The sequence below is a fragment of the Nelusetta ayraudi genome, unplaced genomic scaffold, assembly GCF_046127955.1.
Source record: "Nelusetta ayraudi isolate G7.1 ecotype Tasmania unplaced genomic scaffold, CSIRO-AGI_Nayr_v1 ptg000135l, whole genome shotgun sequence".
NCBI lineage: Eukaryota > Metazoa > Chordata > Actinopteri > Tetraodontiformes > Monacanthidae > Nelusetta > Nelusetta ayraudi.
Genome location: NW_027466185.1, coordinates 4,057,526 through 4,085,232, shown reverse-complemented (window position 1 = coordinate 4,085,232; position 27,707 = coordinate 4,057,526). Strand labels below are relative to the sequence as shown.

At 46.3% G+C, this 27,707-nt stretch overlaps 1 protein-coding gene across 6 annotated transcripts; it reads right to left on the bottom strand.

Moving 5' to 3' along the window:
• Positions 1-232: 232 nt before the first annotated feature.
• On the bottom strand, positions 233-23,951 carry strip2 (striatin interacting protein 2). Of its 6 annotated transcripts, XR_012929498.1 has the most exons (23): positions 18,668-18,806; positions 18,417-18,486; positions 18,144-18,218; positions 16,645-16,779; positions 16,411-16,531; positions 15,302-15,370; positions 15,082-15,188; positions 14,303-14,430; positions 14,011-14,199; positions 13,261-13,311; positions 9,968-10,200; positions 8,560-8,625; positions 8,403-8,466; positions 7,028-7,099; positions 6,871-6,945; positions 6,650-6,747; positions 6,336-6,462; positions 5,511-5,611; positions 5,291-5,357; positions 5,108-5,212; positions 4,176-4,380; positions 2,836-3,259; positions 233-2,735 (listed from the first exon to the last, which is right to left on the bottom strand). XR_012929498.1 is itself a non-coding variant. In XM_076051584.1 (22 exons), exons 1-22 carry the CDS (start codon positions 23,582-23,584, stop codon positions 3,009-3,011), a joined length of 2,523 nt encoding a protein of 840 aa, XP_075907699.1. In that variant the 5' UTR covers positions 23,585-23,951; the 3' UTR covers positions 233-3,008. The 6 variants fall into 6 exon arrangements, 5 of the variants coding, with proteins under 5 accessions (XP_075907699.1, XP_075907702.1, XP_075907701.1 ...); XM_076051584.1 differs by lacking the exon at positions 18,668-18,806 and adding an exon at positions 23,471-23,951 and having other exon boundaries at positions 233-3,259; XM_076051587.1 differs by lacking the exon at positions 18,668-18,806 and adding an exon at positions 23,564-23,947 and having other exon boundaries at positions 233-3,259.
• Between the last annotated feature and the right edge of the window lie 3,756 nt (positions 23,952-27,707).

Genomic DNA, 27,707 nt, shown 5'->3' with positions numbered 1-27,707 from the left:
GTGTGTGTGTGTGTGTGTGTGTGTGTGTATGTGTATGTGTGTGTACTTAAAATGTGCAGCTTGTGCAGTGTTTCGTGCTTCAGGTGTGAGTTACTTAAAGGCTGTGCTGATAAATGTGTTTATCCCAGGTAGCCAGCTAGGTGGTGGCGAGGAAGCTTTTTAAAATCTCTGTAATATATCATCTCCATAAACCTGAGAGCCCGTTAAGTATACAACATTATTTTTCTTTAAATAGTTCAACCACCTGAATAAGAAAAAAATACAACCCTTAAAGCGGAACGCTGTGACAAGGGGAGAGCAGAGTTCTCTTTGTGCTGGAAACATTTTCAGAGTTCAGACATACAAGAGGGAGAGGCATTTAAAAAAAAAAAAAAGTATTGTGTAAATACTTAGAACACTGGCCATGCACATATGTTTGTACAAAGATTCTACATATGACACAAGTTCAACCAAGCTCGAAAAATGTGGCCGTGCTTTTTTGTTTCCCATGCTTCCATTTTGACATGTCACCAAAAACAAGCAGTCAAAAAAACTTGAGATGTTGAACAGAAAACGTTCAGTAGAGTAAGTAAAGGGAAAAACAAAACAAAACACTGTGTTAGTGAGGGTGGTCCAAGGCCGCAAACCAGTGGACTTTCACTATTGTGCTGTCTTCCAAAGGCTGACAGAGCTTAACTCAGTCCCAATCAGTCTGATCATCAGAGGGATGAATTATCCCAACACGGTTTCATAGAAAGGCTAGTGGGCAGAGAGATAAAGCACTTTAGCATTAAGGTTTCCTGTAAAAAGGCAGCGTAAAAAAAAAAAGGCTCATGCAAACTTAATTTATGCAACAACAAAAAAAAGTCCCTTTTGTGCCGAAATCTCTTCATCTGTTGAAGTGACACTATCAGTTGCAAGAAAGCCCAATCAGAACTTCATATTGAAGATCTGTTTTGATTTCTTTTCGGTTTTGTTTTTTTTTTGGGCTCAAATAAGTCGCACATTGTTTTGCTGGGTGTTGTTACCCTCAAAAATCACACGAGGGCAGCGTTGGATCAAATTTAACCGTAACGCAGAGCGCCTGTGATTTAAAAATAACGTTTAACTTTTGTCAAACTGTGTTTTAGCGTTTTCAAAAAAAAAAAAAAAGCATTATTTTGTCTTGTTCTTGAAACTTCAAATCAAGCAGGAGCACTCAGCTGCCAGCCAGCACTTTACTATAAAAACAGTGACTGCGGAACTGAAATGGCTTGCTTAGTGCACTGATCAGTGGTGGTGACGGTGATGCACAGACTGGGGCTTTAGTGATCGTTGTTCTTACAACTAAACGGGGAATTAAAAAACAAAAAACAAACTTTGAGTGATTACAGTGACAGGGATCCTACACAAAGTTAATCTATTAATTTACACTTCTACCAAACTAGGGTACAGGTTCTACTGCACTTCCACATCGTCTATCCAGTTTTCTGCCTCACACACACGCTTGCACAGATTCTACATTCACAAACAAACACACATACACTGAAAGCTGGTATAGTTCTCCTTTTTCGGTGACACATTATGTAAGAAGAAAATGGCAAAAATCCATAATGCACACAGAAAGGGTCTGCGTAGAAGCATCTTCATGTGTTGAAGTGACACTACACATTGCTAGCAAGCCCAATCAGAACTTTGTAGTAAAGCTCAGCTAAAATTTCTTTTGAGTATTTTTTGCGTCAAATAACGCGTGCATTAAGCTGGCTGTTGTTACCCTATATGACCACATGAGGGCAGCATTGGCTAAAATTTAACCGTGATGCGAGCGTCTGCGATTTAAGAATTAGATTTAGCATTTTAGCTCAGAAAAAAGGCCCCAAAAAAAAAAAAGTTATTTGGCGTTATTTCAATTGTTCTACAACATACGATAAAAAGTAGCACTAAGCTACCATCCAGCACTGTTAAAAAATAACAATGACTGCAGTACTGAAATGGTTTGATTTGTGCACTGATCATCAATTCCTTGGCGACAGTGATGCACAGCCTGGGATTTTCTAATTGCTGCCTTAAAATTTAAATGGCAATTTAAAAAACGTTTCAAAGAGTTTCAGGGATTCTACACAAGGTTAATATTCTACTCATCTACATTTCTATCAAACTGGGATACAGGTTCTACTGCAGTTCCACATCATCTATCCAGTTTTGTGCCGTGCTCACACACACACTCGCACAGATTCTACATTCACAAACGAGCACATATACACTAAAAGCTGGCTAGCAGCTCTCCTTTTTTGGTGACACGTTATGTGAGATCATTGTGCCTTTCGGTGGAAACAGCTCCCACTTATTCATTTGGACTATCTAAAAATGACCCTGTGGTAGTTTTCCGCCCCTTTCATTAAACATATATTTTTCTCTTCCAAAGAAATTTAAGCAAAACCAACTTGATCAGTAATACTTGTGTTTTTTTTGTTTTTTTTAAACAGCAAAAAATAAAATAAATAAATAAAAAAACAAGTCATTTTGCATCTTCATTCCCGAAAGATCATAAAACATCAGACCGCCCACGCTGGTACTAATAAATAGGAAAAACTTCAAAGTGGAGCCAAAGAGGGAGAGCCGACATCTTAAAAGGTGAAACAGAAGGGTGTAGTACCAAGGTTTGCGGTCGGGGGGCAGTAGAACTGGCTGGAACAGTCTCCTGCTACAGTGGTTCCCTCAGTGGCTGCTACCTGCAGTGTTGCTGCCTGTCACATCCATGCGTGTTCACAGTAGTCCTAGGCACATGTTAGCATTAACTGTGCGCATATGTGTGTGTGTGTGTGTGTGTGTGTGTGTGTGTGTGTGTCTCTCTCTCTCTGTGACTGTGTTTATTACCTATTAGTGTCTATGACTGGACACCTGGTTCCTCCATCGTCGATAATGCAGTCCCTGCTCTGCCTTTATTTCCTCTTCTTCTTCTTCTTCTACTTCTTGCACCTGAAGCTGCTCTAAATTGGCTCGCATGCGACCTTCCTCGCCGCCCGCCCCTCCCCCAACTCCTCGCTCCATCACGGATTCTGCAGCAGCCCCTCCCACTGGATGGGCTGGGAGAAGACCTCCCTCTCCAGCCACATCTCGTAGCTGTAGTGGAAGTCTTCGGGCAGGTCCACGCGCTGGCCCAGCACGCTCTGCAGGCAGTTGTCCACGGGCGCAAAGTCGCCGTTGCGGCCCTTGTCGTAGCGGCGGCTGTTGAACTTCTCGATGCTCTCGCGCAGGGCGCACTCCTCCGCCTGGAAGTCCCAGGGACGTGCGTCGATGTCTGTCGGGGGGGCAGAGGGACGAGAACAAGGAGGTCAGCTGCCTGCTTTCTCTCTTTTCACCGAAAAATCCCCCTCCCCTTTTTTTGAGTTGTCATGGCAACACAGTCTGGACCTGTGCGCTGCTGCTGCTGCTGCTGCTGCTGCTGCGAGCTTTACGCTGTAACCGAGCACAGTAACCAAACAGCATGCATGCAGGGCGAAGAGCGGATTATTACTATTCATCAACCGGAAATGTCACCCTGAGTAAATTTTCTCCAGTGCGAGACCGCGGGAGCACTGGCACTAATTACCGCCCAAGACCACTTCATTAATCAAGCTCCAAAGAGATCGAACCCAATAGAAAAGCTGACTGGCGTTAGGAGCATTTTCTCAAGTTTGAAAACTGAAAATGTTCTCCTATTTGCTTCTCTTTCTGCCCCATTTTCCTTCATTGTCTTTCACAGTTAAGTAACTTGTCATGATTCCAGCCAGTAATTTTCATTCATTACGTCATATGTCGAGTATGTGTGATGTCTGACAATAAAGTTGAGTTGAGTTGAGTTGAGTTGTTGTAATGGCTCTGAAGCAGGCATGGGCAAACTACGGCCAGAGGGCCATATGCGGCCCGTTAAACTTTTTAATCCGGCCCTCCGAATTATATTAATAGTAAGTAAGTCAGAAAATAGGTGTATTTCATCCATTTTTCCAGTGTTTTAAGAGTCATTTCAAAAAAGAGGTGGGTCAACAAAACACTCCATCCATCTGCTCCTGCTCCAGCCCCTCTCCAGCCCACCAGTCAGAAAGTTTGCCCACTCCTGCTCTAAAGATTCCACCATGTCTCATCAGAACTACATCGCACTACGCTATTTTGAAAAGCATTCAAAAATAGGGGAATTCCTAAATAATATCAGAATACAAAAGCTGTCGCTCCCTCACCATTTCCGTAGGCCCAGTCGTCGTTGAGCCGGTGGCGGACCTTCTGGTAGATGGCCGACATGGTCTTCATGTTGCTCTTCCTCCACTGGCGGCCCAGGTACTTGGTCTGGATCTTGAGCAGCTTGAGGACGTACAGCTGCATCATGGCCTGCTTCACCTTCAGCGCTCTCTTCAGGATCGGCGCCGACTTGAAGACCACCAGCATCTGGAAATGGGAGGGAGGAGCTTCATTTGACGGCAGGTCATTGAAACATTTTTGCCCTTTAGAAGGAGACACGTAAAGGATTGTTCATCATTATTAGACAACTGCCCTTCACATTGACCAAATCAAAACAAGATTCTCATTAGCATGGTTATTATTACCAGGATTGGAGAATGTGATGCAATTTTCAGTGGTTTAATACAACATAAAGACAGTCAGTTAAATTTACTGTAAGGTTTTAAGCTCTTGTGATGCTTTTCTTTCTTCTCAAATTTAATAACTGATAACTATGTTGCTCTGTTTTTTCTTAATACAAGCATATATATGTATTTGCATTAAGGCTGTAGCTGAAACAAGCAATCAACTAGAATTGATGAAAAAATCTATTTTTATAACTAATTCCCTGAACTGAAGCTTTGTTTCCTTAATTTGGCTGCCACCAAGCATTGGTTCAGAACTTTAATACGGTTGTTATTTCGATATAAATGTTTTTCTTACATATACTTTTGCTTTAATAATTTTTTGGGTTGTTTTTTCTGCTGGTGATAACAAAATGACCACTTGCTTCTCATTTTCATACTGCATCCTTTTAAGCATTTTTACCATTTTTTCGCCGACTCAAATTATCATTAAGTTGCGTCCAAGGAAATAAGTGACACATTAACCAACAACAAAAATTAAGTGAAAGCAGCAGCTTTTTGGCACAGCGGGAGCAACGTCCTGATCTCACCATCGTCCTGGAGTGTTTCCACTTGGTCAGCTTGTTCAGTATCCGCAGCAGGTTGATGCAAGAGAACAGGTTCCTCCAGCAGAACTGGTTGTTGTCTCCTGCTTCCTGAAAAGACACAACAGGGTCAGAGTCATACCTGCAGAATCCAATGAATCCAGCGGGGATCGATCGGTTTTCACTCACAAGGCTCTCTGCTGTGAGCTCTGGCATCTCGTGGACCACACAGTGAGGGAAGTCCAACACACATATACTGCAAGAAATCAACCAATAATGAATTTCACAAATGCATAGAATGAATGTGTCTGGAATCACCTACATTTTGAGATTTAAATACAAAATCATAGCAGCAAAAGACAATTGCGTCGCATCCAGAATCACTGCTAGGGACTGCACCTGCATTTACCTGTTTTTGGCACTGATGTAAGACATGATGTTCTGGTTGAAGAACTTGAGAATGAGTGGGATACAGTTGGCAAACACTAGGTGCTGGGAGACGATCTCAAACTGCAGGAGAGGGGAGGCCAGGAAAGGAGACAAACAAAGCAAAGTCATTTCAAACGTCTACCTCTCATCGACAATTCTTCTTTAAAAGGGTTACAAAAAACCTTTTTGTTAATAATGATGTGGAAAATTAATCTATGTTTTACAGGGAAAAAAAACACAAGATAAAAAATAATCATGTGTCTGAAAATCCCCTATCGCTGATTTGCTTCCTGTGCTGAAAAGGTCAATAACCGGAGGATGATTATTCTCACACAATCCTGATGAGATCCTCCACCTCATCAGGAGACAATACTGAGATTAAAAACAATCAAGCAGGATCATGAGGTCATATTTCATCAAGTCATTCTGTCAAAAAACAGGCTTGAAAACACCTATTTTAACCTTGCATTTGGTTATGAAACAATCAAGCCTAAACAGGATTTTGAATTTGAACCTTCCAACGGAGATTCACTGCTGTTTTCCCTGTTTGCCCAGCAGAGGGCGCAGCCAATTGCAAATGTGGAGGTGCGCCTCTACCTAGCAACAAGGAACATCTCCAACCAATCTGAGTGGGACAAGGACACGAGTTTTCGGTTTTCAGCAGCTTTGGCCTTTAAGCTCGGCAAGGCGCTGTTTTCAATCTGTCCCACTTTGGAGCCATGGAGCTTTCAAAAATGTGCAGGAAAAATCAACAAGGTTTCGGGTCTTGGTTGGTAAAGAAATGATCGCGTGTGCCTGTTGGGACCTGATAAATGTGGTTGAGCTTGAAGTGCTTGAGCAGCAGCAGCAGCAGAGCTGAGATGGCCTTCACAATGATCTCCTTGTGGCGGTTGACGTCGATCCCCAGCTTCATGCTCTGGAGGACTGTGATACTGGAGGAGGAGCGCGCGCACGCACACGCACACGCACACGCACACACACACACACACACACACACACACACACACACGTCAGTCCTTTCGGTGGGGGTAATATGACAGAGTGCCTGATCTTTGTTGAAATGCAGTCGGATTAATCCAACGTTGAAAAAAATAAAACAGGCTTCTACTTGCTACTCACGGCATCTCCTCAGGCAACACGTCCGCCAGGATGTTGATGGAGTCGGTCTTGGCTTTGGAGGTGGGAGCTGCGGCCAGCAGCAGCTTCAGTAGGGCAATCTGACGCAGTGGAGATGAGAGACCATAGAATCAGCGCTCCACTCTAAAGCAATGGCCGGATAGACTCGGACTGCTACTTTTAATCAAAAGCTAAAAAAATAAAAAATGTTGCGATGCACTCACCACGTACTGCGAGAGGTTTGGAAGCATGCCCAGGTAGAGTGTTTCTGCGGGGGTCTCCTCGACCTCCTCCTCACCCTGGGCACAAGGCAGAGGGTCAAATGAAGCAGCAGAGACGCATCGAGGTGAACAGCAGCTCCGTTCAAAGTCTGTTACTCACCAGAGTCAGAGGACACTGCTGGAGCTCCTCCTCCCTCTTCATCTGGACCTCAGCGATGGAGACATACTTATGCTGGAAGGATGGATGAATGTTGGATGGATGAAGGGATGGTTGGATGAAGGATGGTTGGATGGATAAAGGGATGGTTGCATGGATGGATGGTTGGATGGACAGTTGGTTGGGTGGATGGATGGAGGGATGTTGGATGGAGTGATGATTGGATGGATGGATGGATGGAGGGATGATTGGATGCATGAAGGGATTGTTGGATGGATGGATGGATGGATGGATGGATAAGGGATGAGGAATGGATGGATGGATAAGGGATGTTTGCATGGATGGATGGTTGGATGGGGAATGGATGAATGGTTGGATGGATGGAGGGATGATTGGATGGACAAGGCAACGGTTGGATGGATGTAGAGATAGATGGAGGGAGGGTTGGATGGATGAAGGGATGGTTGGATGGATGGATGGATAAGGGATGAGGAATGGATGGATGGATAAGGGATGTTTGCATGGATGGATGGTTGGATGAGGAATGGATGAATGGTTGGATGGATGGAGGGATGATTGGATGGACAAGGCAACGGTTGGATGGATGTAGAGATAGATGGAGGGAGGGTTGGATGGATGAAGGGATGGTTGGATGGATGGAGAATAGATGGGTGGATGGACAGATAAGGGATGGTTGCATGGATGGATGGTTGGATGGATGGATGGTGGGGTGGATGAAGGGATGTTGGATGGATGGGGGATGTTGGATAGATCAATGGATGGTTTGAAGGATGGAGGGATGGATGAAAGATGGATGGTTGGGTGGATGAAGGGATGTTGGATGGATGGGGGATGTTGGATAGATCAATGGATGGTTTGAAGGATGGAGGGATGGAGGGATGGATGAAGGATGGATGGATTGTTAATAAGCACAAACAGTGATTCCAGAAGACAAACAACAGTGAAGGAAACAGAGAAGACGATTAACATCAACTGCAGCCTTTTAATCAAGGCTCCCGTCTCCCTCATCAGCGCCCGTCTGCACCTGCTCTGCACACCCAGCGGTCACGTGACCACGTGTGGCTCGTGCCTCGCTCCGCTGCAAACAGCCCTGTGCTGCCACCCCTTTGCTCCATGAAATTTTAATTAACGTCGGCAATTTCATCAGCAGCGTCGAAGCCGACCATCCAATGGTTTGATTGATGCAAACGCAAAACAGGAAACCAACATAAACATGCCCGAGGAGTTTTTCCTCTGTGTTATTAAACCGATCGGGCTGTCCAAACATCAAAGAGGGAAAGTTCTTCTCAGTCAGGAATTATTGATCAGCAGCAAAGCCAAAGAGACCCCAGAAGAGGGAGGGATTTTCTCGGCTCACCTGCTTCAGAGTCTTGACACTCTCATGGATGGGTCTGGGCAAGCCCACCAGGGTCTCTATGTCACTGTAGAATCAAGAATTCACAAATCAATCATCAATGAGCGGCAGCAAAACAAGGCCAGGGGAGGGTTAAACTGAACAGCGGCAGAACACCTACTTCCCCAGCGTGAACCCGATGAATTTGTTCCTGCTGGTCTCCAGGAAGTGCTCGATGTCTTTCTCCCTGGAAGGTACACAAGCAGGCCGCAGTCAGACCTTTGGCTTCTCTTCTTCTATTCTGGGTTTTAAATATTAAAAACACCAGCCTCCGCAATGCCGCTCGCGAGCACGGAGCCAAGCAGACACAACGCACACACATTAGCGCTCGCAAATCACATCAGCAGCGCGGAAGGTCGCGTGGCCTCCTGGCTAATCGGCACTTAATCTGCCCCGGGGGTTTGAGCAGCGGCACGGCTAGGCAGCGGTAAACAAACATCGGCGGAAAGGTCAAGGGGAAGACAAAGCAGGTTTGTGCTGATCGCGGAACGCAAAATGAATGCATGGACATGCACGTCTCATGAATATGCTTTGCATTTTGACCGTATTTCTTGTGCACGGTTTGTGCAGCTTCCTTTGTTCCTAACATGCCGACTAAAAGGTTTCACATGTATAAAGACATATTTGAACTTTGTGAACGGAGTGCATCTTTGGATTTAAAAAAAAAGAAGCTTGTATATCGTGTTATTTCAGATTGTTCTTGCCGCTCTTTCGTCCTTTACTGTGAGGTTGTTTTGCTCTTTGCATGGTCTCCGGTAAGCATTGCCTCTTTTGTAATTTCCAGCATGTAACGAATTAAGTTCTTGAATTATCTTGAAAGTACGATAAAACGCCCAGTGTAAGTGCTCAAAACAGCGTTGTTTACGAGCTTGCTATCAACTAGGGCAGTGCGATTAATCTTTTTTTAATCGAAATCGAATTTTCTTTTCGTCAAGACAATGTTAAAAAAAAAAAGGAAAATCAGAAAATCAATGTTCCTCTTGCATGCCTCTGGGTACGGTAGGCCACCGTAGTCCTCCTCCCCCCTTGAGAAGCTGCTATATCCACACCCCTACGTAAGCATGTCAGCGTCTGCTAAAGGAAGAGAGAATTTTGTTGCTAAAAACGGCAAGAAAAGCAAGTGAGTCGTGTGGAATTGGTCCAGCTTCGAGGTTTCAGACCACTCCCTGCTGCAAGGTGCCTGAAGGCAGTATGCACTAAAGACTGCAACACGACAAACTTACGGTCTGTACATGAGGACGAAAGACCAGTGGCTGGCTACCTTTGTTTACTCCTATCTATAGTTGTTTAGATGTTCAGATCAACTTGCTATCCTCTTATAAGATCTTTTCTTTTGTAGTCTTTAACAGAAAAATCAAAATCAAAATTAAAAATTTAATTTTCAGAGAAATGTAGCTGCAGCAGCTCCCAGTCAAAAGTTAAAGGTAATCCAGACCAGAACTACAAAACAAACAAAGTCCCTTTAAAGTTCACGTGTGAGAGCCGAGGGCTGGTTACATTGCGCCGCTTAAAGAAGAGACGTTTCCCACCTGACTTTAGGGGCCCAAGGGAGACCCTTGGGGAAGTTGACCCTCTCGGCGGGGGGTCTGAGCGGCGGCGGGGGCGGCGGCGGTTGGATGATGACGTCGCGGTCCAAGGGGTCCACCTCGCCCTCGATCCCGCTGTCTGTGTCCTCGGGGTCCTCCTCCTCGTCCCGCGCGTCGTCGTTCTTGAAGGGGTCCCGCTCGTTGTATGTGTCCAGGCTGTCCTGCTTGACCAGGGGCTGGGCGGGGAGGGGCAGGGTGGGGTGGGGGAGGAGCAGAGGACAAGTGGTCAACTGCACTGGCACAACAAAAACCAAGAGCGGTGTGACTTTTAAAGGTACACCGAGGGAGTTAATGTTGGACATCCTGAGATTAAACTGTCTGTAAACCTATGATATGTCTTTTTTTTTAGATTTTAGTAAGGCCTCATGTGGTCAAATAACGGGAACTTGAATGATTTCAGAACTTAACAGTGAAACAGAAAGAGGAACTCTCTAATAAACAGCCCCGTGGTCACACTGATAGCATTGACCACCTGAAGACATGAGCATTTACTGCTTCCCTTTCCTTGGTTTGGAGAAGCTCAAGGGTCATCATTTCAGTGTTGGGACAGCGATATAGAGAGTCGCCCTGGTTTGCTGGCTGCTGTCCAAAGCAGACTGAGCATGACAGTAACCAGTTGGGAAAATTGCAGCTGGTGTCGTCTATCTAGTATTTGGCACTAAAAGATTCAAACTCAACAGCAAATAAAAACAGTGTTTTGCTGCACAATGTTTTTGTGTGGTTTTACTCTGCCCTTTATTCTGCAGCCAATATACAGTACATTAAGAGACATGTTTATTATCTGCTGGCAAACAACTGCTTTCAAGACTGTTTTCATTTGCACGGTGCCTTCACAACAGACAGCCGGCAGTACTTCTAAACTTACCGACACAGCACCACCTAGGAAGAAACAGCAAAATACAAGCAAAACCCCAACAAGGCTGAGACCTGACACCAATCTCTGATCGACAAGCAAACGCCTCTCAATTCAAGTGGCAAACACGCATTCACATGAGCTGTGTTCCAAATCACAAGCCTCCGATGAAAGGCAGTGCGCTTTAACGCCGCATGCTTATTGCAACCCCGCCGCAAATCATGTGCGGTGTCGTGGTTTTAGCATTTGCACACAGTGTGTTTACAGTTTCTTTTTTCTTTTTTTGTCTATTCTTCTTTTGAAACAATTCTACTTTTGTCACATGGAAATTCAAAAATCAAATGTAGCCACTGTGTTATTAGCACGCTAACAGGTTAACCAGCTCGAAGATTCCAAGGTTAGCTGGCATGCTAATAGTTTGTGTGTTACGTCACCAAAGTGGTGCTTGCAAATTTGTGCGTCATTTCATTCGTGAAATGCCCCAAACATGACACTCGCCACTACCCGAGGCAGCCGGCGTTTTCCACGGAGGTGTTGCGATCTGGAACAGCCCACTCATCTCAGCTCAAACGGGTCTCTCGGATGGATGACTCGTGCCAAGAGTGCAAGCGTCAGGCATGAGTTTAGCCCCGGAGGCGGCAGTGCCGATGCAGTGGTGGCGCCAGTGCTGGCGAGTACTAATGCTGAGGCTACGTGAGGAGGTGTATGGTTTGGAGAGAGCGTTGGATGGGGGTGGGGGGGGAGGTGGTGACGCTGTGTTCCGAGCCATTCTCCATGGAAGAAAAAAAGCCATTCGCTGCTATGCAGGGGAGGGTTCAAGCTAGCGTCTCCCTCTCTCAGGGTTAGGGGGCAACTGCTTTCAATGGCATCCATTTGAGAGAGAGAGAGAGAGAGAGAGAGAGAGAGAGAGGGAGAGAGAGAGAGAGAGAGAGAGAGAGAGAGAGAGAGAGATTGGCACCAAAACCCGAATGCAACAGGTAAAAAATATTGACGTCTCGATCTCAGTTTGCCTCCTCAGTGAATGCGTTGAATAAGATCGACCCCTTAGTTCAGTGTCTACTGTTGCGAGGGAGGTGAGGCCAGACCCGGCAGCAATGCGATGGAGAGGGGTAGGGGAGAGTGCTGCTGATGAGTGAGGTGACCGTCTTCATGGGACAGCGGATAGCGACCGAGCTAGCGCCAAATGACAGCCAGCCAGCCAGCCAGCCAGCCAGCGAGGCAGCACGGTGCCTTGAACGACCCCCACTACCTGTCTACTGTGAACGGCAGCACGGAGGGGAGGATTGGGGGAGGGAAAGAGACAGACGGGGAAAAGGAGGCGCTGGATGGATGGAGTGGTTAAAAAAAAGAGGAGAGGATGTGGGGGGGGGGGGGTAGTTATGGGGATACAAGTGTGAGCAGGAAACGCAAGGAAAGTCTGGTGATGGTGGTGGTGGTGGTGGTGGCGGCAGGATTAATTAGGGACGGGAATGAAATCTTAAACAGAGAGGAGAAAATAGCCTGAGCATGAAAAATTAAACGGGAGAGAGGGAGGGAGCACAAGCGCGACCCAAAAGGGTGGAAGTGAGAGAGGGAAGGCGAAGGAAGGAAGAAAGGAGCAACAGAGAGAAAAGAAAATGAGTGAAAAACATGCAGGTGATTCGATGAAAGGAATGGTTTCACTTTTCTTTTTTTTTCTTTTTTTTGAAAAGTGGTTATTCGCTTTCCTCTTGAAAAGAACCAGAGGAGGAAAGTGAATCTTTCTGCGTTGTGTGAACATCTTGTGAGTGTGAAATTGCCAGGAAGCCGTTGTTGGCGATGGGAATTTAACACACTGAGCAGGAACCGGCAAGGCAGCACTTGCCGTTAAAAGTTGTCTCACTTGTGTGGACGACGCTAGGAAATTTCCAGGATTTCCAGGAGCTTCCAGGGAAAACCCAGCAAGCTCGGAAGCCAATTATCTCTCGCTGGGTTCGCTGTTTATGCTAAGTTAAAGCAGGCCGAGGACTTTAAACTAAGCACATTGTGAGACGCACTTCCAGAAACGTCAAACCATTCCTTCAAGTGATTGAAAAGACAAAAGCGAGGGAGTGCACCAAAACTTGTAAAACACAAAAATCTGAAACAAAAGTTTCTAAAGTGTTTTCTTTTTTAAATCCCCAGACAAATTTCATTAATCTGAAAATCTTGCGGCGTCAGTTTGGATGCAATCCGACCACGATGAAGAGGCGAGATGAAGACGTGAAGGAGGGGGGTGGGAAGGAGAGAGAGGGCGGGGGTGGAGGTCGGGGTTTGCGTGAGGATTGCTCGAAGTCCGGCTCAATGCAGCAGGAAGGGGGGTTGGAAGGCTGGCAGAGGGGATGCAGGAGGGAAGAAAAAAAAGAGGGAATTGGTGGGTAAAGACCTGCTTCTTGGGAAAGGGACTGTCTCCTTCCAAGCTATCAACAAAGGCACTCTGTGGGAACACAAGCAAGAGGGGCAAATGATGAGACACCGACAGCCCAGGCAATTAGGAAGAAGGAAAACAAGAGCGAGAGAGGGGCTTTGATTAATAGAGAAAAAGAAGAAGAAAGAAAAGAAAAGTCATCCCAGCGCCAATATCGACCTCTGACCTCTGGCTCTGACTCAAGGCGAGGGAGGGAGAGAAGCAGCGATGTTGGCGTTGGCACTCTGGGGAAACCTGACACCCCCCACCCAAGGGGGGCAGAAAAAGGGTTAGAACAGGCGTGGGCAAACTACGGCCCGGGGACCATATGCGTCCCGTTGAGCTTTTTAATCCGGCCCGTCGAACTTGAAGAAATTATAATAATAGTAAGTAAGTCATAAAATAACAATTTCATCCATTTTTTCAGTGTTTTCAGACTCATTTTGTTGTAACTTTGCTTTTGTTCAATTTTCCTGCTCCTGCTTTCTACACATCCCATGGTATATTTTTCCTCCTATGTGGTTGGTCACCAAAACACTTCATCCATCTGCTTCTGCTCCGGCCCCTCTGTCACATTTTAGAACCCACTGTGGCCCACCAGTCAAAAAGTTTGCCCAGCCCTGGGTTAGAAGGTGTTACAAAAGGAGTTGGGTGTGGGAAAAAAAAAACAAACAAATAAATGAACTCAAGTCTTTGGTGCGGAAGTTGCGGGTCAGAGAAGAGACTCACCCTGCGGCTGCGGCGGCCCCTCTTCTGCTGCTGCTGCTGCTCGATGAGCTCCATGGCGGAGGCCGGCGGCGAGGCCGCCCTCATGGCCCGCACCACCTTGATGCTGTCCTCGGGCAGCGGAGGCAGGCCGAGGCGCTGGCGCCCGCGCACCTTCATCTCCTGCAGCTCCTGGAAGCCGCCCAGCGTGAACTTTGGGAGGAGAGATCAAAGCCCATCTCGCAGACGTGAGTCAGGGAGCAAAACAGGAAGCGGGTTTGGTTTTTGTTTGGTAGTTCGGGTGATTTTGATGTACCAGGATGGTCTTCCAGAGCAGCAGGAGCACTTTCTTCATGGGGAAGTGCGGTGCGTTCATGCTGCAGAACTTGGTCACCATGGTGAAGAGGAGCAGGGCGAAGGGTTCTCCGTTGTACAGCGGGGAGCCTTTGGAGAGGCGGGACAAAAAGAGTCAGCAGCTGCCTTGCTGTTCTGCAACCACTGTGCCGCAGCACACTGGTGAATTTCACTTAATTGGTCTGAATAAAATCATAACATTCTTTTTGCAGAGTGCTTCAAATGGAATGTAACATCAGCTTTGTGTGCGTGTAAACAGGCCCAGGTTTCACACTCGGTGAGTATAAATACATTAAGAGACTGTCTTGTCATTATGAGGCTAAAAAAGTGGCACGTTGTAGTATTTTTGGTTGGTGGTGCGTCACAGGATTTTTCCATTGTTAAAAATGTGCCGTGGTATAAAAAAGGTTGAAAAATCCAGAAGGTGGTTCACCCGAGGAAAGATGGGGAAATAAAAAACAGAAAAACTATTTTCAAATTCTTACATCCCGGGAGGTTGGAAATACAGCGAATGCATGCAAAACAACACATGCATGTTGGACTCTTGTTTTTCACTGAAGTGTGTGACTTAAAATAGTGTTTATAATATATTGACAGCGTAGCAGTTTTTATATTAATAGCTTAATTCATGTGTTTTGAATGATTTTGTTGTTAAAAAAAGAAAAGAAAAATCCTGTCCGAAGCTGCAAAAAGGTGCTCGCAGTGTGTCCTATTGGCACGCACACACACACTTGAACACACCTAGCTCACTCTTGAAGGCCTCCCTGGTTGCCGCCCATTCCGGTCGGTCGTCCTCCGCCTGGACTCGGATGGTCTCCACCATCAGGTACATGATGCTCAGCAAGACTCTGCCAGGGAGAGGAGCAGACAGGGACTCTGAGCGTGTGTGTGTGTGTGTGTGTGTGTGTGTTTGTATACTGGTGTCAGGACATAGGGCAACAGGACAACGGGGGCTGCTTACCTGAGCTCCGTGCTGTCTGCGAGAGAGATGGCGGGCTTCCTCACGGCGCTGCTGCACGCCTGGTTGTTGCTGTTAGCACACAGGGGTGAGGGGGAGAGGTGGGGGGGGGGGGGGGTGAGTGACACACGCAAAACTTTAAAGGTTCCCTCACTTCACTGTGTCAAAAAAATCCACTGCAAGCAATGTCTCCCGCGAGAAAGGTTTTCAGCGAGTCACCGCCAAAACCTGCCCTTTGTGACATCACAGAGGGTGCCGACGGCCCTGCCAAAGCCGAGTCAGGTCACCCCCTCCCACTTCTGCTCCATTGCAAACAGGCTGAGGGCGAAGCAAAGCTTTAAACACAGGGCTAAACCAATTTTCCTGGAGGTTTATTTTGTCTTTTTTTGGGGGGGAGGGGTGGGGGGCTGGGGGGGGGGGGGGGGGGCAGGACCAGCCAGGCCAGGAAACCCCTTCGACTGTCTCCTCGCTAAAGAGAGGCCTTATCTAAGAAACACAAAGCCCCTCCCCACTCCTCCACCCAGCCGCTTCCTGCTCCGCCACAGGCTGCAGCTCCAAAAACAAACAGATTTTTAAAAAAAGACGGCGCTGTCTTCCATCGCTTCATCTTTCATCCTCCCTATTTATAGCCCCTCGCTTTTGCCTCTCGGCGTTGCCAACTCCCCAGGAAGAAAAGTAGCTATTGGCTGTCTAACAACTCACTAAGTGATGTCATCGCCTCATTTGCATAACTGGTCATGCGCATGTCACTGCAGTGGACACTGTGGGGCTGAATGAGAGAGGAATGAGGTCGTAGTCGGAGAGACAAATGGGATTTGGTCTGGTTTGACGCCTTGCTTTTTGTACCATGTAGGCACCTGCAACAAATGACAAGTAAAGGTACCATAGGAGAAACCTTAACCAAAGTAACCATTTTAACCATAACATCTGAAAGATGAAACCAGTCTATATAAACAGTTTTTGTTGCCCCCCCCCCTCCACCCCCGGTCTTCGCACAATGCGCAAACAAATTCCAGACTGGAGATGCAGGTATGGACATCTGATCTGACGAGCTTGGAGGGAGGGAGGAAGGTGGGAGGGACAGGAAATGCTAGCTGCAAACTCTCACTCACTCGATCTCCATGCTGAGCAGCTCCAGCAGCGCCGTGAAGATGCCCATGTCGTGCAGCAGGAAGACGTTGCTGCGGGACCAGCGGAGGACGTCGGCCTCGGTGTCGCACTCGTCAAACACGCCTGGGGAGACATTTTTCTTTCTCTTACCTTTCTGATCTATCAGCGCACGCAAAGAGACAAATATGTTGCTCTGCGAATGGTCAAATGGACATTGGCCGGCTGGCCACACCCACCCTGGGCCAGGTAGAGGATGGCCCTGGCCACCTTCAGCCTCTTGTCGCGGTCGGTCACCTCCAGGGCGTCCAGCAGCCGCATCACGTAGGCTCGGTGCTCCTCCGCCGTCAGCTCGATCCACCGCCTGCCTCGCGCTGCAGTGCATTATAGTACAAACTGTAAATATATATTGGTTCTGTGCAGCGGGATGCGTTTAAAAACAAATGTAAGGGTAAAGGTTTGACCTCGACCACTGGCTGCACAGTGTCAGTCTAACTGATTGAAATCTGCAGTTGCCCAGCTGAACCTGATCAGCTTCAATTATAGCAGTTACACATCTTCCACTTGTTTTGTTTTTTCTTTTGCAAACGTTCCTTCTCTTTGCAAATGGTTTCATTTGGCCATTTTCCCCCCAGACGGATGAACAAAACAAATCCATGAGGAAAATGTTCCGTCTGGCGCGTCAGATTAGCGGCTGACGACACGGACGGGTCTAATTTTAACATTAGCATGTCGGCGGAGATTCACGTCCTCGGAGGAGCTTTGTTCTCGGGGCACATTAATCACCTGCTTTAGGGACGGAGGGTCTCGGCGGCCTCCGTTTGAACGGATTTGAAGGGCCGAGGGAGGGGGCTTTGATGAGCGCCGCCACCCGGCGCTCTCGCACTTCAGAGTGCAGCCGAGCTTCAACGCGTCACTTTTTACACATTTGGAGGAGACGCGGCGAGAGGTGAAAAGGGCTTCTGGATCAGCGCCCAGCAGAGAGGAGCTTCAAGGGTTTCCCAGCCAAACTCCTCTTTCGACTATTTCACTGTTTTTCTACCACGGTGCAGCTGCACACTAGTGTACCGTGAGATAATGTCAGGTGTGCCAAGGAAAATTATCCAATTTCACTTGATTGGTCTAAAAATAATAATAACATATCACTGTCAAGTGGCTGTGTTTGAAAAGGAATGGAAGCTTATTTTCCTCCCTCAATTCCTCCCAGGAAATCAGCTTTGAGTGCATCTCAAGGTACCAGGCTGAGTGAGTGAAAATAAAATACGAGGCTGTATTGTCATTATCAGGCTGAAAAGTGTCCTTTTATATATATATCATTATCATAAAATATAGAATATATATTATATAATATATAAAAATATATATTTAAAAAAAATTGGACTATTTTCACCTAATGCTCCTTTTATTAGTCGCATTAGTCGACAATGTGTGGCCATTTCAGCCATGACCAGGCCGAGTCTTATTGGACAGTCCACACTGGAGGTCTCTCAAATCCAATTGAATATGTTTTATAAAAACAGCCCATTTTAAAAGTTACATTAAGACAGGGCCATTAGACATCATTTCTATCATCTCACAACGAAACTGAGTTTCAGGGTAAGAGGGCAACTTATTTGTGGAATGTTAAAAAAAGATGTGCAAAAAGTTCATCTACACAACACTGAGCGTGCCTCACTCACACGCACACACACACACACACACACACACACACACACACACACACACACACACACTGTACCATGGCTCCGGAAGTCCTCCTCAAAGTAGTCTCTGTTTTGGGCAAACTCCGGCTCCTCTGTGTAGCTGTAGAGTTCTGAGGGCACAATGACACGCAGAGGTAAACGTGAGAAAAGCCTCCCTACCTCAATCCTTTGCAGCAGATCAGCACATGACCGGGCCAATCGGCTGTTGTTTGAGAGCAAAGAGGCGGAGCTTCATTGTGAAGAAGCCAAGATGCTCTCAGTAGAAAAGTGGCAGGAAACTGTTTCACCTCTACTTTGGAAGGCCTCACCTGAGAGCTCGGCGGTCAGCGCGTCCGTGTCTCCGTACTCGAACTCCAGGTTGGGAGACTCCATGGAGCTCTGCAGGGAGTGAGAAAAAAAAAACAAAAAACACATGCGAGTCGACGTGTCAGCCAACACCAAACGCTGATCACAGATGTCCCGACGCCTACGCGCTAACAGATTCTCAAGCATAATGCGGGCTAATTACTTTTTGTTGTTGTTGTTGTTTGTTTTGTTTTTTGTTTTTTGCAACACCTACGGCTAGCCGGCGCTCCGAGCGCACACCGCCCACGCGTGCCGTCGCGGGATTGGCCGCGCTCTTTGCTAACTTGGCGTGGATTGGCTGCTCCATCTCCAGGCAGCGTTGGCTGCGCATTTTCATTTTTCCTCCTGGTTGTGTGGCGCGTGCGACGCCTCCTCCGCGCACCTCCCCACACCCCTCCTCGCCCACCCCGTCACGATGATCAGAGGCAGCGGTAGAATATGGGCCTCCGTTCTGCAGCCGGATTAGCCTCCTGTTTTCAGCCGGGGGTCTCCGCTGCTTTCTGACTTGATCCTCACCCTGTGATTAGCACGTGCCCACAGAGGCCCACAGGCTGCTCCAAACCAAGGCTCCGTGAGAGCGCGCACCTGCTGCTCGGAACGGAACTGAATGGAGAAGCTTTAAAATGCAAAGTGTAGCACTCTCTGTGCTTTAACGTCGCAAAAAGCTCCACATTAAAGGCAGGAATAAAAAGTGTTGGGATTGTAGTCTGGAATACTTCTACATATAAAGTAGGCGTGGTGGTGGTGTTGGGAAGGGTGGGAGGGTCGATTTATGTAAGAATCCTGACTCTTACCCCATTCATAAATTTCGAAGATCAATTTTCATTAATGTTTCCGCCGTCTCTCCGCAAGACTTACTACTAATTTGTGTCCAGTTTCATTTTTGGAACCCTCTGTGAAAAAACGGGGAGCTAGGCTAGGCTTTTATTCTATGCGATCTTATAGAATGGAATAGAATTGAATAGAATAGAATATATGTACTCCATTGATCCCAAATTGGGAAACATTGGGATCTAACTCCCAAGTCCAACCCAGAATGCTGAGAGCCGAGCACGGAGGCAATGGGTCTTCACAGTCTTTAGTGTGACCCGGTCGGGAATCAAACCCACAACTTCAGACACTCTACAGTATGTTGCAACCTTATTTCTTATATAGCCTGAGCGTGAATAACAAATGATTGGAATGTAGCTTTCAAATTGAAAAATCACACAGTTATACAAAGTGTATTCTGTTTTGATAGCATTATAGGCCTACTGTACCGATTTTTGAATTAAAATACATTTGATAATTACATTAGTTACATTTGAGAAATACATTAGAAAAATTTGAATTGAAAAAAATGATTTTGAATCGATTCAATTGTGACCTCAAGAATCGTATTCAAATCAAATGGTGAGACACCCACAGGTTCAGGTATTAAGTTGGAGTAAAGAATGTGGCACCAGCCCAAAGCCGTAAAGATTCTCTATTTTTAAGACAGACAGCGTCGTGGCATCGCAAATCCAGCCAGTTTGCAGGCAGACAAGTCAGAATTCATCCATGATTACTAGCCTACCAGTGCAGAATGACTTGAGATGAGCCCAAAATCCCGAAAGCAGGATTGAAGATCCATTTTGAAGGTGACAACAGTGCAGGAAAAGTCTCGGAGCAGTGAGAGGCGGCTGTGTTTAATCCAGAGCGAGGTGCCCCGGGGGGCCCGGCTCTGTAAATAAGGATGTGCTCTGAGTCAGCCATCCTGGTTAAACAAGGCGGCGAGCCGTCGAACAACCGTCTGCCTATAAATAAACACCTGCCGCAACTGAGTCGGGCACCAACTGGGAGATAAAGGACGTCGAGCGGGATTTTGTTTTTCGACACCGAGCACCGAGGAGCGCAGATGATTCAGCAGCAGCGAGTCTTTGGTGGGGCAAGATGTAAAAATAAATTACATAAAAAAAAAAACAACCCAGGAAGTAAACATAGAAGATGACGGGAAGTATTTTGGATGGTGTATATCCGGTGCCTCAGCTGAAATCTATGGTGTGATGAAAGTATGGAATATGAAACATGGGAATACAGGAAATATGTTCATAAAGTAGAAACTACTATATTCCTCGCGCTACTTTAGAGACTGACTATATCATCCAAAATGTGTTTTAACAACACCAACTAACCATCTTATGTTTCTAGTCTTTCTGTCGTTCAGAAACCCACCCTTAGTGACATCACAAGGGGCATACATCGCCTGGCGACAATCCGTCATTCCAAACGTGAAAGGTGCAACAAAGCCTCAGTTTCCTGCTGCTTTTTTGTGGTTGTTGTTGAAGAAATAGGCTTTTATCTGATTTTATAATTTGATCTTATTCTAATTGCAGTCTTGAACGTGACCCACGTTAGTCATAATCAAAATGCCAGGGGAAAAAACACTGAAAGCGGAGCCAATCAAACAGCTTACAGCTATTTTGTTTTCCCACTGAAACAAACAGACTTTCAACTCCTGGCACCTTTGACTGCTGAGTTTACTTTGTGTCAGGAAAAACTTGTTTTTTTTTCTCATCCAATGGAAGGCTGGCAGTTGTTCAGGACAACACACCAGCGAAATGGTGAATGTGTGTCACCGTCGCAAACTCACACTTGGGAAAGCAGCACATCCTCCAATTCTCACTCAGTTTCAACCTGGACTCTGGCAATGGGAAAACTCTGAAGAGCTTCTACACGAATCATCATATTTAGCCCTGTGTTTGCGGCCTTCCACCTCCCTCCACATACTCTGAACCTGCTGAAGGTTTTCTGGACCTCCCACACGTTTGGAACATGAGGCGAAAAACACAAAGAGGTCGCAGAGGGACGGGTGCTGGGCGACCTGTCGGTGTGGTATCAGTGCCCTGTGTGATATCACAAAGGGACGATTTACACCGGCGCAGGTTTTAGCGGGTTTTCCCCATCACTGGATGAGTGTCTCGTGTAGAATGTCGGGAATTTCAGTGAACTGGAACTGGGCAACGGTTGGCTAGTTTTTTTTTGTGAGGATTTGGACTCAATTGCTAATTCAATTTAATGACTGATCAAAGAAAAAAATGTCTCTCCCACCCAGTCCCTCCCTCCGGCTGACAACCAAACAGCTCCCCTCCTCCCCCACCCCGCCGCTCCAAACTGGCACGCCGTCGGTCGGCGCCCCCACATCGGTTGTGCAAACACCGGGCGCCGTGTCAACAGAGGCCGCCCCCGCTCCTCCCAACATATGCTGCTCTGACTCGAGGCGGCAGCTCTGCCTGGGCGCGAGGGAGAAAAAAAAGCAAGAACGGCGGACAGTCAGTTAGCACGGCTGAATGAATCACGTTTTTTGAGGTTATCTCGACAGACACGACCGGCTCTGATGCATCAACATCAGGGGCCCCGGCGCGTTAAGTGCTTTCGACGGCTCTGTCCTGTCCTGACCCAACCTCAACCGTCATCCACCTCCAACAGCCCCCCCACCCACCCTCACGCTTGAATCAGCTGAGCAGCGAGATGCTCCAATTCACCTGCACAATCCATTCAACATGCTCCTGCGGAAAAACATCCCCATGGGGGGTTCCTGCTGAGTGGAGTCAGACCTGGAGCACATCGAGTGGGGGGCCTGTGATGAAAAGCCATCTACTCCTCATTGACTCACTAGCGGATGGTTTAGGTCATGCAAGGGCAAACTATGGCCCGGGGGCCATTTGCGGCCCGTTAAGCTTTTTTATCCAGCCTGCCAAACTTGTAGATATTACACTTCTAGTAAGTAAGTCATAAAACAGCTAGAGCTAAACACCATGGGGCTTCAAATCATCATCAAATCACATATCAAGGGATAGGTAGAAAACATGTGCTTTAATGTCTATTGATAATAAACAAAAGCTTTACAACAAAATATGTGTCTTCGAAGCCCCACGATATTTAGCTCTTCATTGAAATGACTCTAAGAATACTGAAAAGAGCTATTTTATGACTTACTTCTCATTAATATTATTTCTTCAAGTTTGGGGGGCCGGATTAGAAAGCTTAACGTGCCGCATATGGCCCTCGGGCCGTAGTTTGCTCAGCCCATGACTGAGCTAGATCGTTCATTAATGCTTTAATTCACAAAAATGTATTATCACCGCAAATCTGCCCAGCTTGTTTGTAGTTTTTCAGGTGAAATGGAAAGAAATGCCAAACTAGCTTCTAACTAATATGGACTTGCACATTATTTTTCTTCCATCTGAATGAAATAAGGCTGTAACTCAAATTAGACATAAGTTGCCCTTTGGAAATAGGATTTAATAGACAGGAAATGCTAGACACCTATAATATGAATGAATTGTAATGTTTAGTAACAGTTACTAATTTCAATACTTAATTACTTACAAGAGTCATTGTTTTAATCTATTCATTTAATGTGCATGCAGTCGAAGCTGTAAGGGGTTTGTGAAAAATGGCAAACTCTTAAGAGTTCATGAATCTAAACCACTTGAAGGCTTGTTTTGGTTGGAAGGCTGCTGAACTGTGACTCATTTTTAATGAATTACAGCTGATCATTGCTGATTTAATGCGAACTGAAACACCACATAGTAGAACGTGTGTGTGTGTGTGTGTGTGTGTGTGTGTGTGTGTGTGTGTGTGTGTGTGTGTGTGTGCGTGCGTGCGTGCGTGCGCGCGCGCGAGGTGGTCGGTGAGGGTCTTGACAGCAGCAGCCGCAACAGCAGCAGCGGTCACACGCACGCGGGAGCCCCTGCCAGGATTAACTTGCATGGGGGGTTATTTATAGGAGGCGCTCGCCAGAATAACACCTAGCTCGGTGTCTGGCCGCCTGCGCGTCTGCACGCATGCATGCACGCATGCAGGCATGTATGACCGTACGACCGAAAGGACACAGAGCCCGGCCGGCTTCAAAGCGACAAAACACACTCTGATATACGCACGAGCGCGCGCGCATGCACAATTTATCGGCGCGTTCCTACACTACACCTACAACAATGAATTAATTTATTTGAAATTAATTCATTATTGAATTTTATTTCATTCTTTATTTTACCTCCGACTCCTTCTGCTGCTCCTTGAACGCATCTTTCCCTCTGGGCCTCGGTCTGTCGCCGCTATCGTAAAGGTTATTATCAATGATAGGTACCTCCATGTCCTCCGCCTGCATGGCGCTCCCGCCGCTCTCCGCTCTCCCACTGCGAGTGTGTCGTCGGTCGGGGCTTTGCTTTTACTTCCTCCGCCTCTTCCTCCACCTCCGCGGGTGGCGCATACCGCTCCGGCGCGGCACCGCAGGAAGACGGGCTGGAGAGCCGGCGGCAGCCCCGGAGCGCAAGTTGAAGAACACCTCCTCCTCCTCCTCCTCCTCCTTCTGCTCCTCCTCTTTCTGGTTTCTGCTTTGGCCGTGAGGAGCGCCGCAGATGTTACCGTCGCCGCGGCTCCTGTACGGCCCGCTTGATTCGCTGTCCCCGCTCGCCCCGAGAAGGCGGGGTTAAAAGAGTCCTGGCAGAGAGTGTAGCAGATTGATCAGGCGCGGCAGGTGAGGAGGGAGACAGTCGAGGGGTTGACGGCTGACTTGGAGATAACATCACCTGGGAGCTTGACGGGAATATCAAGTAGGTGTGTTCCAACCAGCATGAGTGACGTGCCTGCAAAATAATAAAATAATAATAATAAAAACACAAACTATCTTTTGTTTGTTTGTTTTTTGGGGGGAAGGTGGTGGTGGGGAAGAAAACTCAATATGGAATTCAGTCGGAAAAAATACGGCCTTCACTACAGAGTGGAGTTATATATTTAAAATAAATAAACAATCCTTTTAGATAATTTTAATTTGAAGGTCTTGTTTGATATCATATTATATTACATTACACCCCATTTCCCAGAATTTTATTTTTCATCCTGGACCCCCAGGAAAGCAGCCTGCACGCGATTTATTATGTCTATAAGTACTCCTAATGAAAAACTAACAAACACATAAACTGGCATACCATGGGACATCTGAGTCAATGCTTTGTTATTTTATTATTTTAATTAGTTGATTAGCTTTTCTTTTCTTTTACTGTTTAGCAGGAACAGTAATCATCTTCACAAGAGAGAGAGAAAACTGATTATGTAAACATTGCTTAATATGCATTCATCCAAATGCAACGTAATAAACTTTAAACCGCACATCTGATTTCTTTGTTTACGGCCAAGGGAAGAACTGGGCTGAACCCGGGCGTTCTGCTCCAACACCGACCTGGAGTCCTTTCGTGTGAATTCACAGCAACAAAACACACACATCAGTCAGGTTGTGTCGTTGGTGTAGATGCCACTCACTGCGACAGCTGCGCCAACATCGGTTGCTACTGTAAGTGCAAGAGGGGGTGAGGCGGCCAGCTTCCCACCGCGGCTTCCTCTGGTTGGCGGAAGTGCACGGAGCCACACATCCTCCCATTAGAAGGTCAAACATTCTCACGTGTCACTTTCTCTCATATTAACACAATGAGAATGAAAACAGGTCAAATCATAATTATATCCAGGGATGCACCGATACCGATACCAGTATCGGGTATCGGTACCAATTCCGGGTTTGAGTACTCTATTTATACTTCTAAAATATGTGCTGATACACTGTTACCAGTATATGTATCTATATGACAATTTTGATAAATTTGTGTTGTTCTCCCGAAAAACACGCTGAGGAATGTTGTTTACATAACAGAACATTGATGGGGAAGAGAAATCGTAGCAACTCTTTAATGTGTAATGACCTTATTAAGGTATCAGTTACAGTATGGGTGAGTACTGAAATGCAAGTACTTGTACTCTACTCATTCTGTAAAAAAGTGTTATCTATGCATCCCTAATATATATAGAGATATATAAAGCTATATCTATCGATCGATCGATCGATAGATAGCTAGATCGATAGATAGCTAGATAGATAGATAGATAGATAGATAGATAGATAGATGCACAAAAAGGCCCATCAGGATAGAGAAACAAAATCTGCTAAATTGTGCATCTTAAAAAAAAGCTGTGATATACAAATAAGCAAATCATACTTTTTGTTTTTTTTTCCAGATAACTAGATGTGGTCATGTGACCAAATCCAGGTTGAAAGATGTCAACGGTGAGTTCTGGCGCGCTGTCGACCGCCGTGCAGTGTTTCCAAACTGTGTCAACCCATGTTAACGCAAACATGCACACACTCCCATTCTGTGCATCCCGACTGGAGGTGCCCCGCCCAGTTCATCGTGAGGAGGTGGGGGAGCCCCACGCTGGGGCCCTTCGCCTCCAATCACCCTCTCTTCGCAGGACAATGTGAATTATTGATAGGCGCCGGCAGCGGCGTGAAGCCTGCCAGACAGGCTTACTGCAGGAGGTGGACGCGGTGCGCTGGGTGAACACGGCCTCATTGAGAGGCAGCGGGGAGGGAAATGCGAAGGAACAGCTTCACAACTGGTGGTGGAATAACTGATTGTTGGAGTAATTAATTGAGTTGATTGCTAAACTTCACGTCCACTGTTTGTTTCCCTCAAATCCATTTCCTTCACACACCCATCAGCAGAGGTGACAGTGCTTAAGTGGATTTTTCAGGTCACTGTACCAGGGGTGGGCACATGTTCTGACTGGTGGGCCACAGTGGGCTCTAAAATTTGACAGAGGGGCCGGAGCAGCAGCAGATGGATGGAGTGTTTTGGTGAGCCACCTCACAGGAGAAAAAATATATGATGGGATATGAAGAAAGTGTGAAAATGTGCTTCTATATCAATTGAAAATGAACAAAAGCGTTACAACAAAATATGTCTTAAAACACTGAAAAAATGATGACATTTTAGTACTTCATATTCAAGTTCAGCGGACCAAATTGAAAAGGCTAACAGGCCAAATTCTGTCCCCGAGCCGTAGTTTTTTGACATCTAGAAAATAACGTTGCTGATTCTTATTAGTATCCGTAGTTTTACTGAAGTGCAGAATGTGAGTATGTAAGAGCCCATAAGGAAACGGTCTGAAAACAGGGACCACAGAGGCGCCGACTGCTTCCTCAATACTCCAACTGAGTGTCTATCAGAGACACTTAAGAAGAAATGAGAATTTTGCAATGAAACAAGATTTTTTTTTTGTCAGTTTGTTTAATAGAATTGGTTGCATTCTGACATTTAATTCTGGTCGGTTTGAGCTCCTCATCGCACTAGATCAAGTTTTAAAGGTCGAGTGCGACAGACGTATCGACATCTAGTGGTAAAACGGCATATTGCAAACAGCTTCACACTATATCTCACATTATTTCCGCTGGTTTTACTGCTGCATGAAGAGCAGACTGATGTTGAGGCGCACAGTCGTAACGTGGCTGCCTTCATGCAAGTCGATCGGATATTTAGGTCAACACAATCGCTGAGTGAAAACTTTTTTTTTTTTTTAGTGACAATAATAATGCACATGCATTGACTTTTGAAAAAGCCACTTTTGTCCGGGGATTCCACTGACAGTGTGCACATCAGTCCTTCACATCATTCTTTGGTTTGTGTTATTCCAGTTAATGAAATCAAAGGCAGATCAGTGCTGTAATCAGTGAGTTTACAGTTTAGATCAAGGGCGGGCAAACTGGCTGCTGGGCCACAATGCTTTCTAAAACGCTAGAGAGGGTCCGGAGCAGGAGCAGATGGATAGTGTTCTGGTGACCCACCTGATAGGAGAAAAAATATACCGACATGTAGAAAACATGTGGTTTAATGTCAATTGAAAATGAACAAAAGCATGAGAACAAAATGTATCATTTTCCTCAAGCTTGGCGGGCCGGATTAAAGAGCTGCTGATTGCCCGTGCCAGGTTTAAACTTTGTCGGGTAGAATTCGATTCAAAAAAATAAATGAACCCTGCCAGTGTTCACATAACGGCAAGGTGATGACGAGCTGCAACTGATCAGATTCCTAGACTATTGGCAGCAAGTTACACAGTCCCCACGTGAGTGTGTGAGTGTGTGTGTGTGTGTGTCAGTCGCCCATTTTAACCCCCCGACGGCGACTTGAGTCAGGGATGAATGACAGCCCGCGGGCAGCTGTCGGTGGCAGAGACGTCCCCGCCTGATCGCCGCTCACTCGGGTGACATCGCCACGACTCTGACAGACTCCGGCAGCTGAGCCCCGACTCCCCCCCACACACACACACACACACTGGTTCACAAAACCAGAAGAATAACAGTAAGTCAGATCTGTTGAGGAAAAACAAACACTCTCAAAAAGGCAATTACAATTTTTTTTCTTTACATCTTTATTCATTAAGAGTACAGTTTTAAATTATTGCTC